General features: G+C 45.8%; 2 protein-coding genes across 4 annotated transcripts in view; one reads left to right on the plus strand and one right to left on the minus strand.

Annotated features, from left to right (window-relative positions):
• Positions 1-14334, plus strand: part of MSH6 (mutS homolog 6) — a 54132-nt gene extending 39798 nt beyond the window's left edge. For both annotated transcript variants that reach the window (XM_059718985.1, XM_006269539.4), the window contains exons 5-10: positions 97-368; positions 1095-1212; positions 12485-12574; positions 13194-13348; positions 13471-13670; positions 14163-14334. In XM_059718985.1, coding sequence (XP_059574968.1) covers positions 97-368; positions 1095-1212; positions 12485-12574; positions 13194-13348; positions 13471-13670; positions 14163-14244 — 917 coding nt within the window. In that variant the 3' untranslated portion in view covers positions 14245-14334. The remainder of the gene's footprint in view (positions 1-96; positions 369-1094; positions 1213-12484; positions 12575-13193; positions 13349-13470; positions 13671-14162) is intronic.
• The window catches only part of FBXO11 (F-box protein 11), a 106541-nt gene continuing 104604 nt past the window's right edge, over positions 14301-16237 (minus strand). For both annotated transcript variants that reach the window (XM_006269541.4, XM_019485339.2), the window contains exons 21-23: positions 16063-16171; positions 15718-15816; positions 14301-15627 (exon numbers count right to left, since the gene is read on the minus strand). In XM_006269541.4, the coding sequence (XP_006269603.2) occupies positions 15498-15627; positions 15718-15816; positions 16063-16171 (338 nt within the window). In that variant the 3' untranslated portion in view covers positions 14301-15497. The remainder of the gene's footprint in view (positions 15628-15717; positions 15817-16062; positions 16172-16237) is intronic.

The raw sequence follows: 16237 nt of genomic DNA on the forward strand, positions 1-16237 counted from the left end.
TAGAAAGCGGGGTTCTCTGTTCTCAGATATTCTTGGAATGTGCAGAACAGAGAAAGGGAGTAACCTAAATTAAAGACATTTCTCTGATTTCTGTAGATGTCCTGCTGTGCTTTGCTAATTATAGTCGAGATGGTGAAGGACCAATGTGCCGACCTGTGATTCTGCTGCCAGAGAACAATGTTCCACCCTTCTTGGAGCTTAAAGGTTCCTGCCATCCATGCATTACAAACACTTTTTTTGGGGATGATTTTATTCCCAATAATATTGTGATAGGCTGCAAGGATGAAGATGAAGAGAGCACTAGTGAAGCCTACTGTGTTCTAGTAACTGGCCCAAATATGGGTGGCAAATCTACACTCATGAGACAGGTGACTGTGGAATATGGCTCATTTTTACCAATTACTAATTTACTTTGCATAGAGGAATTATTATTTAACAGCATGATTTGAAATTTGTTCACCTCCTATACCTGTATAGTTGGCAGCATACAGCAATGCTACAGCAATTTAAACTATGGCATAAAAATGCAGTAGGTGTTTAGATAGGTTGGGGGTAACTAACCTACTTAACTTAGCCAGGAACAAAAGGGCTAAAATCCAGACTGTCAGAATGTGCTGAAGGGTCTTTAATGGCCACATAAGGTGCAGGACTTCAGCTGTTAAACTTAATCTGTCAGTGGGTGCTTTTCACAACACGCTTCCCCTGCTGGCATATTGGGGTGTTGATTCATGACACATTTGGGTGCATGGGAGCTTGTGGGAGAGGAGGGAGTGGGGAGGAGAGTACCAGGTGATAAACTCAGACTTCCTGCAGTACTCTGTTCCTTTAGAGATTTGTGGGAGTATTAACTAGGTTCAGTCCCACTTAGCCTGAGCTCTGTACACTCTAGCAGCTTTATGCAATGCAGTGTCGGTTGGGGAGGAGCAGGGGGGAGGAAATGCAGTTTGTTTCCTTTGTTCTCGCTGGAGAGCTAAATCCCAAATGAGCACATGGGACGAGAAGTCTCTTCAGCTTTTCATAGATTCATAGATGCTAGGTTCGGAAGGGACCTCAATAGATCGAGTCCAACCCTTTTATCCTTTCTCATTTGGCAGGCTGGCCTCCTGGTAATAATGGCTCAGTTGGGATGTTACTTACCTGCCGAAGCTTGCAGGCTTACTCCTGTTGACAGAGTGTTTACGCGACTAGGTGCCTCGGACAGAATTATGTCAGGTGAGTTCCTTGCATTCCTACAAATCGTATCAATCCTAGATTCATAGATTCATAGATGTTAGGGTCGGAAGGGACCTCAATAGATCATCGAGTCCGACCCCCTGCATAAGCAGGAAAGAGTGCTGGGTCTAGATGACCCCAGCTAGATACTCATCTAACCTCCTCTTGAAGACCCCCAGGGTAGGGGAGAGCACCACCTCCCTTGGGAGCCCGTTCCAGACCTTGGCCACTCGAACTGTGAAGAAGTTCTTCCTTATGTCCAGTCTAAATCTGCTCTCTACTAGCTTGTGGCCATTGTTTCTTGTAACCCCCGGGGGCGCCTTGGTGAATAAATCCTCACCAATTCCCTTCTGTGCCCCCATGATGAACTTATAGGCAGCCACAAGGTCGCCTCTCAACCTTCTCTTGCGGAGGCTGAAAAGGTCCAGTTTCTCTGGTCTCTCCTCGTAGGGCTTGGTCTGCAGGCCCTTGACCATACGAGTTGCCCTTCGCTGTACCCTCTCCAGGTTATCCGCATCCTTCTTGAAGTGTGGCGCCCAGAATTGCACGCAGTACTCCAACTGCGGTCTGACCAACGCCCTATAGAGGGGAAGTATCACCTCCTTGGACCTATTCATCATGCATCTGCTGATGCACGATAAAGTGCCATTGGCTTTTCTGATGGCTTCGTCACACTGCCGGCTCATGTTCATTTTGGAGTCCACTAGGACTCCAAGATCCCTTTCCACCTCTGTGCCACCCAGCAGGTCATTCCCTAGGCTGTAGGTGTGCTGGACATTTTTCCTCCCTAGGTGCAGCACTTTGCATTTCTCCTTGCTGAACTGCATCCTGTCGTTTTCTGCCCACTTGTCCAACCTATCCAGGTCTGCCTGCAGCTGTTCCCTGCCCTCCGGTGTGTCCACTTCTCCCCATAGCTTTGTGTCATCTGCAAACTTGGACAGAGTACATTTGACTCCCTCATCCAAGTCGCTGATGAAGACATTAAAGAGTATCGGTCCAAGGACCGAACCCTGCGGGACCCCGCTGCCCACACCCTTCCAGGTCGAGACCGACCCATCTACCACGACTCTTTGGGTGCGACCCTCTAGCCAATTCGCCACCCACCGGACTGTGCAGTCATCCAAGTCACAGTCTCTTAACTTGTTCACCAGTATGGGGTGGGATACCGTATCGAAGGCCTTCCTGAAGTCTAAGTATACAACATCCACCCCTCCTCCTGTGTCCAGGCGTTTCGTAACCTGGTCATAGAAAGAGACTAGGTTGGTCAGGCACGATCTGCCCGCCACAAACCCATGCTGGTTTCCCCTCAGCATAATTTGTCCTGCCGGGCTCTCACAAATGTGAGCCTTGATAATTTTTTCAAATACTTTACCAAGGATGGAGGTGAGACTGACCGGCCTATAGTTGCCCGGGTCCTCCTTCCTCCCCTTTTTGAAAATGGGGACCACGTTGGCCCTTTTCCAGTCCTCCGGGACTTGGCCCGTGCGCCACGAGCATTCGAATATTCCCGCCAGTGGCTCTGCAATGATGTCGGCCAGTGCCTTCAGCACCCTCAGATGGAGCCCATCCGGGCCTGCCGACTTAAAGGCATCCAGTTCTTCCAAGTGACTCTGCACCACCTCAGGATCTACGCATGGAAGTCTGGCGCCTTGCTGCTGCCTCTCTACAACCCCAGTGAGAGACTTGTCGTGCCCCTCGCTTAGGAACACTGAGGCAAAGAACTCGTTGAGGAGTTCAGCCTTGTCCCCTCTATCTGTCACCAATTGCTTCTGCCCATTTAGCAGGGGTCCTATTCCTCCCTGGGCCTTCCTTTTACTCCCAATATATCTAAAAAACAATTTCTTGTTGTCCTTTACTTGGGTTGCCATCCTCAGCTCCATGGTAGCTTTGGCCCGCCTAACTGCCTCCCTACAAGCACGAGCAGAGGAGGTATATTCATCTTTAGTGATCTCACCTTGTTTCCACTTTTTATGTGCTCCCCTTTTGGCCCTTAGGCTGCCCTGGATTTCTCTGGTCAGCCATGGAAGCCTCCTGGCCCCTTTCCCTCTTTTGCCTCGCTCGGGGATCGTCTTGCTTTGTGCCCAAAGGATCCTTTCCTTTAGGCACAGCCACCCTTCTTGGGCTCCCATCCCATCAAAACTCCTACTCTGCAGTGCTTCCTTGACTAATCGCCTGAGTGCAATGAGATCAGCTTTCCTAAAGTCTAGCACTTTCACCCTACTAGTTACCTTACCCACTCGCCGTCTTATGTTGAATTCTATTATAAGGTGATTACTGTCTCCCAGATAGCTACCGATCTGGAGGTCCCCTATCATGTCATCTCCCGTTGCCAATACCAGATCCAGTATGGCATTCCCCCTAGTGGGACCATGCACCTCCTGTGTCAGGTGGAGGTCCTGTACACAAGTTAGAAACCTGCGTGAGCGATGGGACCTTGCTGTCTGCGTCTCCCAGCTGATGTCCGGGTAGTTTAGGTCCCCCATGACTACCGCCTCTTTAGCTTTTATGGTCTCCGAGAGTTGCCTCAGGAGCCCCGCATCTATTTCTTCCCCTTGGTGTGGGGGTCTGTAGCAGACCCCTACCACCAAATCCCTTTCTCCTTGCCCCCCATGTAGCCTAACCCACAATCCTTCTACTTCCTCAACCTCGGATTCTGTCTTGATGAGGGTTGATGTGTATTGCTCACTGACATAAAGTGCAACCCCCCCCCCTTTCTTCCCCGACCTGTCCTTTCTATACAATCTATAGCCCTCAGTATGTACCGCCCAGTCATGGGATGAATCCCACCAGGTCTCTGTTAGCCCCACTAAGTCATAGGTGTTTAGTGCAAGCAGGAGCGCTAGTTCATCCTGCTTGTTCCCCATGCTCCTAGCATTAGTATATAGGCACTTGAGCCCTGCGACTGGTGCCTTTGCTGCCCCCCCGCTCCCAGTCCCATGGGGCCCATTGTTTCTTACCTTCTTGTTCCTTACCTGTTCTGTAGTGCTGGCCTCCCCATGGCTTTCAGGTTCCCAATGTTCTCCTTCAGGCTGGGCTGTCCTTGTGGGTGCCACATGGTTTGGTGGTCCACAGCTTCCCCCTCCCTCGTACTCCCCTCCCCCCGACGAGCCTAGTTTAAAGCCCGCCAGAGGAGATCCGCCAACCTAGAAGAAAACACACGCTTACCTTTGGGGGACAGGTGAAGCCCATCCCAGCTGAGCATGTCCCTCGTCCTGATGTGCGGGTCATTGTCCAGGAAGCCGAAGCCTGCCTCAAGACACCACTGCCGAAGCCGCCAGTTGGTCTCTCTGATGCAGTTCTCCTGCCGTCTTCCTCGTCCGTTCACTGGTAGGATGGAAGAGAAAACCACCTGGGCACCGAACTCCTTCAGCACACCGCCCAGAGCACAGTAGTCCGCCATCAAGTGATTGGGGGTTCTCCTGGCCGCATCATTAGTACCCACATGGACTAGGACCATGGGGTAATAATCGGTGGGCTTGATCCTGGCCTGGATTACCTCCGTCACATCCCGAATCTTTGCTCCAGGGAGGCAGCATACCTCTCGTGCCGAGGGGTCCTGGCGACAGATGGGTCCTTCCATACCTCTCAGGATGGAGTCTCCTATGACGAGCACTCGTCGCCTCCTCCTCTGGGTCATCGTGGATCTCTTGATCTGTTTGGAGTGTGAAGAACGTGGTGTTTCTTCTTGCCCAAGGGTGTCCTCCTCCCCTTCCATCTCCTGCAGGGTCGCCAGGGCCTCGTACCTGTTCACCAGTCGGACTGGAGAAGCTGGTACCGGTTCGCTGCGTGCCGCTCCGGTCCTGGCTGTGACCGTCTGCCACTCTGCTGTGGAGGGTATTCCCCGGGGTGCTTCTTCCTTTGGTGCCTGGGCCTGCAGGGAAAGGAAATAACTATCAATTTCATCCTCCGCCTCCCTGATCCCCCTCAGCCTGCTAACCTCCTCCCGGAGCTCCCTCACCTGCGCCTCCAGAGCCCTAAGACAGGCACCTGCTGGACAGGTGTGGGGGCCCCCAATCTCTGCTCCCCCCGGCCCTGCTGGGGATACCCCACAGGCCAGGAGGTAGGGGGACACCGGCTCCCCCATGGGCTCGGTCTGGGTGGAGGCCTCAGACCTGCCCCTGGTAGCCTTGTCCCCCTGGGCAGAGGCCCTAGCAGTACTCCTCGTAGACACCATTCTACAAGCTGCTGTTTGTAGACCTGCGCGGTGTCTACGCCCTACCCCTACAGGAGTCCCACTCCTGGCCCGCCCTCCGGCGCTAACGCCGGCATGCTCTTACAGAGCGCGCCTGTTTGCGCGCTCTGTTCGCGCCGCGCGGCTCGGGAGCGCAGCTCCCTACTGGCTCAGCTATATGGGACCCGGGGGGCTTCCCCTCCGGATCCGGCTCAGCTGCGCCGGGTCCCTCCGCCCCACTTACCTTCGGGGGATCAGCTGCTGCTGCCCCGGCTGCCGATTCCTCTGTTGTTGCTGCTGCCGCCGCCGCCTCCGGTCAGTTGGTTGGTAAGCAGGGCACACGTGCGTGCGGTACACACGTGTGCTGCCTCCTCTCCTTCCCGCTGCTGGTTCCCGAGTGCTGGGAACTACGTCACTCCGTGGCTTTAAAGCCCGCGGTTTGAATTACCCGCCCCGCCCCAACGGCCAATCAGGCGCCCCGGTCTACCCGGAAGTGCCTGCCGGCAGTTCTGCCTCTACGCTCCCCCGCTGGGGGGATCCGCTGCTACAGGAGCCTGCTCCCCCAAGGGTTAGCCCCGGGGGTGCCCCCTGGCCTGGGGGGACAGTCCCCTTCCTAGCCCTCCCTGTTTGCGCGCTCTGTTCGCGCCGCACGGCTCGGGAGCGCGGCTCCCTACCGGCTCAGCTATATGGGACCCGGGGAGCTTCCCCTCCGGATCCGGCTCAGCTGCGCTGGGTCCCTCCGCCCCACTTACCTTCGGGGGATCAGCTGCTGCTGCCCCCGCTGCCGATTCCTCTGTTGTTGCTGCTGCCACCGCCGCCTCCGGTCAGTTGGTTGGTAAGCAGGGCACACGTGCGTGCGGGACACACGTGTGCTGCCTCCTCTCCTTCCCACTGCTGGTTCCTAGAGAAGTCAGGCTGGAAGGGACCTCCGGAGATCATCTAGTCCAACCCCCTGCCTGAGCCAGGGTCATCCCTATCCAAGCCACTCTGTACAAATCCATTGTCTAACCTCTTAGCAAAATTATACGGTCAACCCTGACACAACACAAGATTTAATGCCTTAATCTGCCATAGGTAAAATGAGGGGGACCAAGCTGCCAATGTCCTGCTTCTGTAAAGGTTGTTAAAAAAAACACTCAAGAGATCCCAGGTGGAAGGCCATGCCCCTTGCTACAGAGGAAAGCAAAACCCCCCACAGTCCATACCAATTTGACCATGGGGTAAAATTCCTTCCTGACCCCAAATATGGCAGTTGACCTGACCCTAATTGGACGGCCAAGACCATCTAGCCAGGAACCCCCGGCTTCGAATCCCAGCAAATGTACTGACAAACCCCAGTCAAAGTCCCCAGCTCTGACTGCAGCCAACACCCCGTGCCTCTGAGGAAGACTTTAAAAAACAAACAAAAAACCCCCTGACATGCAGCAGCTGGGAGTGGGAGGTGGAGAGCAGACTTCCCTTGCAGCCCTGTGCAGCAGCTAGCAAAGCCCAGGAAAATGAGAAATATCTATAGGGTATAGCTACATCTAGATCATCCCTGATCAGTGGCTGTCCAGCCTCAAATACCTCCAATGATGGAGAGTCTACAGCTTTCTTAGGCAGTCTATTCACTGCCTCACTGTTCTACCAGTGAAGAAGTTTTTTCCTGATAACCAAGGATCCTGGTTTTCTCTGATTTAAAAAATAAATAAATAAAAAAATCCCCAACTTTTGGTTAAAAAAAGGTAACCCCAAATTGATATTTTTCCATGATTAAAATGGAGCACCACAATATATATATCCATAGTGGTGTTTTATTTTAATCATGCAAAAATGTTGATTTGGGGTTACTTTTTTTTAACCAAAAATTGGGGATTTTTTTTTTTTTTAAATGGGGAAAAAACCAAGATCCCTGCTGATAACCAGCCTAAACCTACTTTGCTGCAATTGCAAACCACTGGTCCACATCCTCCACTCTTCAGAAAGAGAGAAATGGTGCTTTTCCTCTTTGAGGCAGTCCTTCAGGTATTTGAAGATTGCTATCATGTTTTCTCTTTTCCGCAAGATGAACTTAGAATCATAGAAAATTAGGAAATTGGAAAGGACCTCCAGAGGTCATCTAGTCCAATCTCCTGCTCAAAGCAGGACCCATCGCCAACTAGATCATCCTAGCTAAGGCTTTGTCTTACCTGAGTCAAGGGTGGAGATTCCAAAACCTCTCCGGGTAACCTGTTCCAGTGCTTCACCATCCTAGTGAGAAAATTCTTCCTAACATATTACCTAAATTTCCCTTGCTGCAACTTGAGACCATTGCTCCTTGTTCTGTTATCTGCCACCAGAGAACAGTCTAGCTCCATCTTCTCTGTAACAACCCTTCAGGTAGACAAAGGCTGCTATTAAATCCCCACTCAGTCTTCTCTTCTCTAGACTAAACAAGCCCAGTTACCTCAGCCTCTCCTCATGTCACGTGCCCTGGCCACCTCACCATTTTTATTGCCCTTTGCTGAATTCCCTCCAATGTGTCTACATCCTTTCTGTAGTAGGGGACCCAAAACTGAACACAGTATTCCAGATGTGGCCTCACCAGGGCTGAATAGAGGGAAAGAATCGCTTCTCTTGATGTGCTGGCAACTAATCTACTAATTCATCCCAGTATGCTGTTAGCCTTCTTTGCAACAAGGGCACACTATCCAGCCTGTTGTCCACTGTACTTCCCAGGTCCTTTTTTGCAGAGTTGCTGCTTAGCCAGTCAGTTCCCAGCTTGTACTGGTACATAGGATTGTTCCATCTTAAGTGCAGGACTTTGCAGTTCTCCTTAGTATACCTCTTTTGGCCCAATTTAATTTATCTAATTTATTGAGGTCACTCTGAATCCTAGCCCTACCATCCAGTGTATCTACTACTCCCCCCAACCTTGGTGTCATCTGCAAACTTGCTGAGGGTGCACTCCATCCCACCTTCCAGATCATTAATGAAAATATTGAACAAAACCAGACTTAGGACTGACCTCTGGGGCATTCCACTTGGTACCAGCTGCCAACTAGACATCATGCCATTGATTACTACCCTGTGAGCCTGATCCATCCTGAGTTTTCTGTCCAAACAGGCCCAACTCTTTCAGCCTGTTTGACTTGCTTTCCAGGACTGAGTAGGTGGTTGAAGTACTTGAGAAGAGTTGGACAATTTGCTTTGTTTTTCTCCACTAGCTTCGACACTTGAGTATACCTCTCCACTGCCACTAGGCTGAATGCAAGGCCTGAAGCACTATGTAGAACTGGTCACCTCCTCTGCGTTACTCCCCTGCGTCTTTCTGTCCTGCTGCCTTCAAGGCATTATTTGTCTGCCATGTTTTTGGCAGGAGATGGATCGCTTCTGGTGAGCTTTGAAATTGGGGACTGCATTGCTTGCAGATAGGTACAAGGTTTTTTGGATATGGTGCAGCTTATTGTAGTTCCACGTGAGGCTGCTAAGAATAAACATGCTTTTCCAAGTATTGTGGAACAGATGTCCACCTGCTCCTTAGACTGTTATGATGATCAGGGTCTCTTCTAGGGAGGCCTTTTGTACCTTTGTAGTATCCAGAGTAAAGTCAGTTCTGCCAAGGACCAAATAGCTTCAAATTTTAATAGGTCTCCCAAGGCTGAGTCGGGCATGCTTATAGGATGAACAAAAGGACAAAGGCTTGAGAGAGAATTGGTCTGGATTTCTTGTGGTTTTGTCTCCTATTTAAGAAAGAAGATGAAGGAAGTGAGGAGGTTTATTGCCCAGAAGAAATCTAAGGAATTGGTTGTAGGGCATAAGACAGAACGGGACATAGAAGGACTTACTGCTTCTGTTACTACATAGCAGTGGTCTCATACCCTATATAAGGAGGCCATAGGAGTGCCAGGGATTGCCTAGGTGGAGAGGAAATAGTTGTTGATCTTGAGCCAGTAGATGCAGAAGGCACATAATGGCTTGTGTGGGAAGGAGCAATGGTTGCATGTTTTGACCAGTTCTTCAGTTCTCCTTCATGCTTCTGTGTCTGTAGTCATGGTGGTCTGGATGCTACCACACTGGTTGAGATACTGGTAGAGGAGCCTTGTTAGTGTGCAAAGGGGTGGAAACGGATGAAGTCATGTAGTGGAGCAGATACAAATGCTTGACAAAACATTTTTTTTTTTTTAAACGCATTAAAACATTCTGCTGCTGGTGTTGCTTGGGATTATCAGTGACTTCTCAAGCCATCTGAAACTTCAGCTTCCTGTCTTGAACAGTTGCTGTTAGGAAAGGCCACTTTACCAGAGTGGGGAAACTGCACACTAAGTTTCTTGCAGTAGAAAGATGGGATCTGCAAGCCAAACTTGCTTTTGAGGGTTCTAATGTCTAGTGCCTGGAGACAAACTTGCTTATTTGTGTCTTCAGAAGCAAGCTTTACCCAGCAATTCTTTCTGGTTTGGAGAGAGAAAAATCAGCTCTGGGTATGTCCAGTCAATTAGTTACTTTCTAGGATGAGACTGCAAAGTATATAAGGCTCTTTTCAGGTGCTAAGGCTTGGAAGTATAGAAACAATTTGCATGCTCAGGAACTGGGCAGGTATGCACCAGGCTGTTTGACAGGCCTGCATGTTAAATCCCTGCTCTGTCCATTTACTTTGTTCTGTTTTTTATAGTGTAGCTGTTCTGATTTCTAACTCTTCCTTTTTTTGGTCCCAGAATCTGTGGTCCTCATTTAGGAGATAGTGTGTAGAAGGTCATCTGGTGCTGTTGTAGGCATCTTATGAGCATCTAACAATACAATGGAGTTCATGAAGACTTGTAGAAGTCAAAATGAAGCACCTGTGAAGGGAGGAGTTTAGCAAACCAAGGGAGAGAAGTTTTTGGATGAATACAGGCACTGACCTTTTTGCTAATACCTCTGCTTAGCATCTGCAAAAGTGCTTAGTTTGGGCCCTACTACCTATTATCATTCCATTTCTTTGTAAATCTCTACTGTTTGTAGAACAGAGGCTCCCTCCGGTGTGCGTGCTAAATTGCAAAACAGATTATCATGTTGTAAGACGTGCCTTGTTTTATATAAAGCAAAGTATTTTTTCTCCTATTCCTATTTCACTGTCTAATAACAGACTTTTGCTGTGTAAATGTGGCGAGTAAACATTTACAACTATATCAGGGGGGTTTTTTTGGGGGGGGAGGGGTCTGTTGCCCCCCCCTCCCCCCTTCCGGTAGTGTAGCAGTGATAGATGGTCCAGGGAGCATAAAAGTAGTAGGATTTGTTTGGTAATCTCTCTTACTGGAGCAACTGTATGCCTGAGAGAGATGAAATGATCTTTTTGGCTTAAAATACCCTTCTTTGGCCTTGAGTCCCAGGAAAAGCTTTTTGCGTCTGACATCTTTCCCAACTATGTTGACTTCCTTTGCAGTTATGGAATCAAATTAACTCTCCTGAGGTGGCCTTTTTGTCTTGCATTTTTTTCCCCATTTTGTTTCTGTTGGAAAACTTTTTGTAAATTGTAGTAGAAAACCAAAATGGCTTTTCATCTGTATAAAGAATGTGGTCTAGACTCTATAGAGAGCTGCCACACACAGTAATCCCCACACACAGAGAGGGAGAGAGAGAGAGAGATGCATCTTAGAATACCACATATACCCATGCAGAACTGATACTGGTTTTCATATGACTTTGGGATGTAGATAATTGCATGAAAGGAGCCAGCTTTGTAATCTGGTTCTTTCAGTATAGCATTATTTCACAATTACTTCCTTGTGAGGAAATATTTATAGCAGCAGAATGAAAGCAGCTCTGTGGAAGGCACTGTAGAGGAAAAAGTTAGACCTGAAATAAGGAGGAAGCTTCAGATTCTTCAGTATAATTATACACTCTCAAGAGAACTTCTTGGAACAACTTCCACCTTGTCAAAGCTTAAGAAGAACTGCTGGTTCCATACACCAATGGGATTTCCCCCCCTATATTTTGATGCCAGGACAAGTTAAGGTTCTATTCAGGCTTCATTTGCTGATTTTTAAATAACTCTTGCAGTTCCCTGTGTTGCATGTGTGCAGGCACTCTCAGTGTGTGCACAAAAGTACATCTTAGCTGCTTTATAAGGGGAGGAAAGAGATGCAGTGCTCAGGAGCACAGAACAGGTGTGTAGCTATCTAATGATTGTAGGGGCATCTCCTGTAGCGATAGAAGTGAGCTAAACTGCCCTGATTCTTATCCTGAATGAAGCAGTGGTAAATTGGGGTAGTTTTAAGGACGTATCTATCACTAGAGAATCATGCACGTACAACTGTTGCACTGGTATCCTTTAATAGTGATGCAGTTTCTTTTCCCCCTCTTATCCTTAAGCACATTTGCAGTTCAGATTTGTACCCAGGTAAATGCTAGCTGGGTAAGCCCTTTCCTGTTGTGTAGTGGCCTTGCATTCAGTTACTTTAGGTGGTGGCTTGGATTAAGTAAGATTTGCAGAGAATTATAAAATGTATTGAACTTCATATATCACTTTGTTAAAATGTGTATTTTAGTAGAAAGTAAAGGACTTTTAAGACTAGTCCTCAGTTTTGCTGGCAGGTCTTTCAGGGGAGTCTTTGGATGTTTGAATTTGTATTAATTGGAACTGAAAAAAGGTAGAGATTCATACATAAGTTGATTTCCCCCCCCCCCCCCCCCCAAAAAAAAAAGAAAGAAAGAAAGAAAAAGAGAAGAGCTATACTCCTCCCTTCACAGTGAAGAATGATGGGGGGAAATTCTAAGAACCATAGGATGGAAAAAACTATATTGTAAAACCACCATTACAACTCCTATTGGATTTACTAACATCTTGAAAGGCTGCTTTTCATTCCTTTATAAAAGATCAAAGAAGGGGGCCGATCCATCCTTTTCAGGAGGTAAGCCTGTTTCATGAATGTTGTTCAAATTGCACAGGCCAGGGTGATTCTTAGAATTGCCAAGTTTTATTCAACTGCCCCTTCCCCTTTTTAAGAAATAAGTATTTAACAGGTCAGCTTGTATCACTGCCCTTAGCTCTAAGAAGAGCTGTAGATGTTGGTCACCTACTACAGTAGAAACTCCCAGCAAGCTGAAATATGTCCAATTATTTGCTTTTTTTAAATAGATATAAAATGTGTGTTTTCCTTTCAGGAGAAAGCACCTTTTTTGTTGAGCTGAGCGAGACTTCCAGCATACTCCAGCATGCAACAGAGCATTCCCTTGTGCTTGTGGATGAACTAGGTATTTTAGCTATTCTGTATGCAGAAGCTGAAGTAAAGGCTCACTGCATGGCTGAACATCCAAACTGCTGACACAGTATTTAAAAAGTGGTTTTACCACATGCTGCTAATACCCAGCTATTTTAATGCCTGCATGGTTATCTCCTGAAAAATGACTACTGGCTCTAGGGGACCCGATGCTGGCCCCATTAAAACACTATTAACTTGCTCTACCTGAATTTCCCATTCCAGCTAATTTGCATGATTCACTTGTACCATGCAGTGGGATGGGATAAAAACTGCTCTGAATTTAAAAGAGACTAGTAATTTTTAACTGGTCTGGTATTGCTATTGTCCTTTATTCCCTTGCCAGTGTGTAGTTTTATCTTTCACTGTTGTCTTCAAATGTTTACCTTTCCTGTTGCTGTAAAAAGACCTATGCAAGCCAGGTGATTATACATGGTAATAACAACTCTTATCGATATGTCATGTCTTCACTGGTAATTACACAAGACTAGATCAGTAACTTGGGGTGGGGGGACATCCTTTTAAATGCAGTACTAAGGGGTGAACGAACTCTGCTAAAGTAGTGTGTTTGTTTTTCTTTTTTGGTTAAATAAAGGCTTTTATTCCTCTTGCAGGTAGAGGCACAGCTACTTTTGATGGAACAGCAATAGCAAGTGCAGTCGTTAAAGAACTTGCAGAAAATGTAAAGTGCCGCACATTGTTTTCAACACACTACCATTCATTAGTAGAAGACCATTCACACAACAATGCTGTGCGGCTAGGACACATGGTATGTACAAGCTGTTAAACTTAACACTTCTTGGAAGAAAAGAGATACCACCAAAAAAACAAGTTTTGAGAGGGAAAATGCTGTTATTAAAAAATAACTTAAACCAGTGAATTTCTTTTTAGGCATGCATGGTTGAAAATGACAGTGAAGATCCAAGCCAGGAAACTATTACATTTCTGTATAAATTCACTAAGGGAGCTTGTCCTAAAAGCTATGGTTTTAATGCAGCAAGGCTTGCTAACATTCCAGAGGAAATTATTCAGAATGGTCACAGAAAAGCAAGAGAGTTTGAGATGATGACGCTTTCACTTAGAATGTTTAGGTAAGCTTTTTTTCTATCCAGCTTCTCTCCATGACTTCATAGAGCAGATGCATGTGTAAAAGTTAACTCTTCTAGCACTAATCAATACTTATTGGAGTCTTGCACCAGACTGATGTTGCTACAGTGCTAAACAGCAGGGGGCAGTGGTTCCTTTCAAGTTCCTACCTGGCAACTATTTCTGTTTCTTTAGTACAGTTTTATTAAGAAACACTGTAGTTTTATTCACTAAGCCCTGGCAACTGTATGTAGGCTCATACCTTAAGAAAAAACAAGTAAGGAAGCTTTAAGTGTTGAATACCATAAAGTACCTGGCTCTCTTGTTACATTTCCCTACTTTCTCCTTCCGTTCTTTTCAGTTTTTAATATTATTCTTAAGTGGTGGTTGCAAAGATTCGGTGACTAGAAACATATTTCGTCTTTTTTTTTTTTGTCTGTCTGCCTGAAACACTTGTTTAAGCTGAAAAAAAGTGTCATACTTTTCTTCTTTTTAAGGTACCTTTGTTTGATGGCAGAGGATGCAACAGGAGATAAAAGCACTGTTCAGAAACTGATGAGACTGATCAATCATCTTTAAGCTATCGCAACAAGTTTTTTAGTGGCGGTTCTTAAAAAGGTGGTATGCAGACACTGTTATGATCTAATAAACTTTATTTTTTAAAAATGACCATTTTTCCATTTTCTTTCCTAGGAAATTAAACCCTTTTAATTCTTACCTACCCTCTACATAATGGTTATTGAATACTCCACAATATATTAAGTCTAGATGTTATGGTACATGCATACACTTTCAGGCTGTTGATTACCCACTGTCACCAATACACATAAATGGAAAAAAAGCTATGAAACTGTATAGGGCTGTATATATACTTGTCTCAGCTTCATTATAGCAGGAAATTGCTGTGATTTCCAGCAGTTAATGTAAGTAATGTCCAGACTGTTCAAAAAAAAACTATGAACAGAGTAAAATACAAGACTGTTTTGAGGAGACTTTCTAATGTGTACTTTAAAACATAGTAAAACTTTCATTCACAAAGCTTAGTTACATGGGTACTTTGTTTTATAGTGCATTATATCCTAGGAAGTCTCATTAAAACACTCGCTTTTTGTTAGGGTGATTTGAGTACAGACTATTGCTGGGGCAGGGAAGGAAATTATTCTAACTTCGAGGATACCAGAAAAATTGCTGGATATAATTTAAGATTAGTGTTTTCTCTTTCATAGAAAGAACGTACATACTGGGACATGAGTACAGTTACAGCAAGTCTAGGTGTGCTAACAAAACAGGACACATTCAAGTACAATAAGATTTTTTGCTTGAAATTAAAAACAAACTACATGAGATTAAAGCATTAAAATCATATTTCTCAATCTGAATAAATGTTAAAAAAATCAAAAGAAATGCAGAAGTGCTAGCTCACATTTTTACCATGTTACAAAAGCAATTGGTACCCATGTCCATAAAGGCAGCAACAAAGAATGCTGCTTGTCTACAGAATAGTACTACTGCAAATTGGACTGCGTTTCAATGCTACTTGTAAAAACACCAGCTTTTCAGAAGTTGGTATCTGTACAAAATTGCAGCTTATTTTCTTCACTTCTGTCCCTTCAAAGTCTTTGTTTACACAGTAATGCTAAAACGCCCAGTTCTGTTATCCTGAGTCAACATATTGCCACTTTCTTTTTGGTAGGTTGAGCTCCATAGTGTCAACACCTTACACATCCATTTAATACAGTCTCTTTCTGCAGAAATGGGCAAGTACAACTTCCTCCAAAAAAAAGTTTAACAGTTATGATATTAGAATGGCAGGACTTTCTTTCTGACAAGGTTCAGTTGTGCTGCAATGTATTTGATTCTATAGGTGGAGCAGAGTCATATAGTGTATCTGTATCATGTGTAGGCTCTCCAGCAAGTGTACAGGGATTAGACAGTGTTCCAGCACCACAGTCACAGAAAAACCTGTAAAGGAGAAGGAAAAGGTAAGTGAAAACCAAACTAGCTTTATACTGGAAAGGCAAAGCTGCTCAGCCAATGTAATGCCACACCTACCTATCATGTCTAATAAATTCTACATCATGTCCTTGATGGCACTTCTTAATGCAGTTTACACATATGGCATTACGGTCTGTGGTGTTACAGGTGTGACATCTAAAGTAAAAATACAGATCATCAGGCACCATCTGAAAACTGACAGGTACTAGAGAAAATGCCAACTGCTTTTTGGGGTAGCAACATAAATATAAGAGTCTATCAAGTACTTGAACTTATCAGTTCTTTAATAACTTGCACTAGGTAACCATGTCATTTAAGCATACTAAAGGAATGTTACATGAGGAAGTAGTATTATCTTCCCTTACATTTTGTGCTTCACAAAATGTTTATAAAATGTGTTACCTGTAGAAGTCATGCATTGGGTAGCTGGTGTAACTCGATATCTTGTATAAGCACTGGCCTCTACTGACAGCCTTTTCAATGGCATCTTGATTGTTCATTATTTTGTTATCTATTTAAGAAAAAAAAGAACAAAAAACCTACTTAATGTCTCAAAGAAACCCACACAATAAAACAC

Source organism: Alligator mississippiensis, chromosome 1 (genome assembly GCF_030867095.1).
Source record: "Alligator mississippiensis isolate rAllMis1 chromosome 1, rAllMis1, whole genome shotgun sequence".
NCBI lineage: Eukaryota > Metazoa > Chordata > Crocodylia > Alligatoridae > Alligator > Alligator mississippiensis.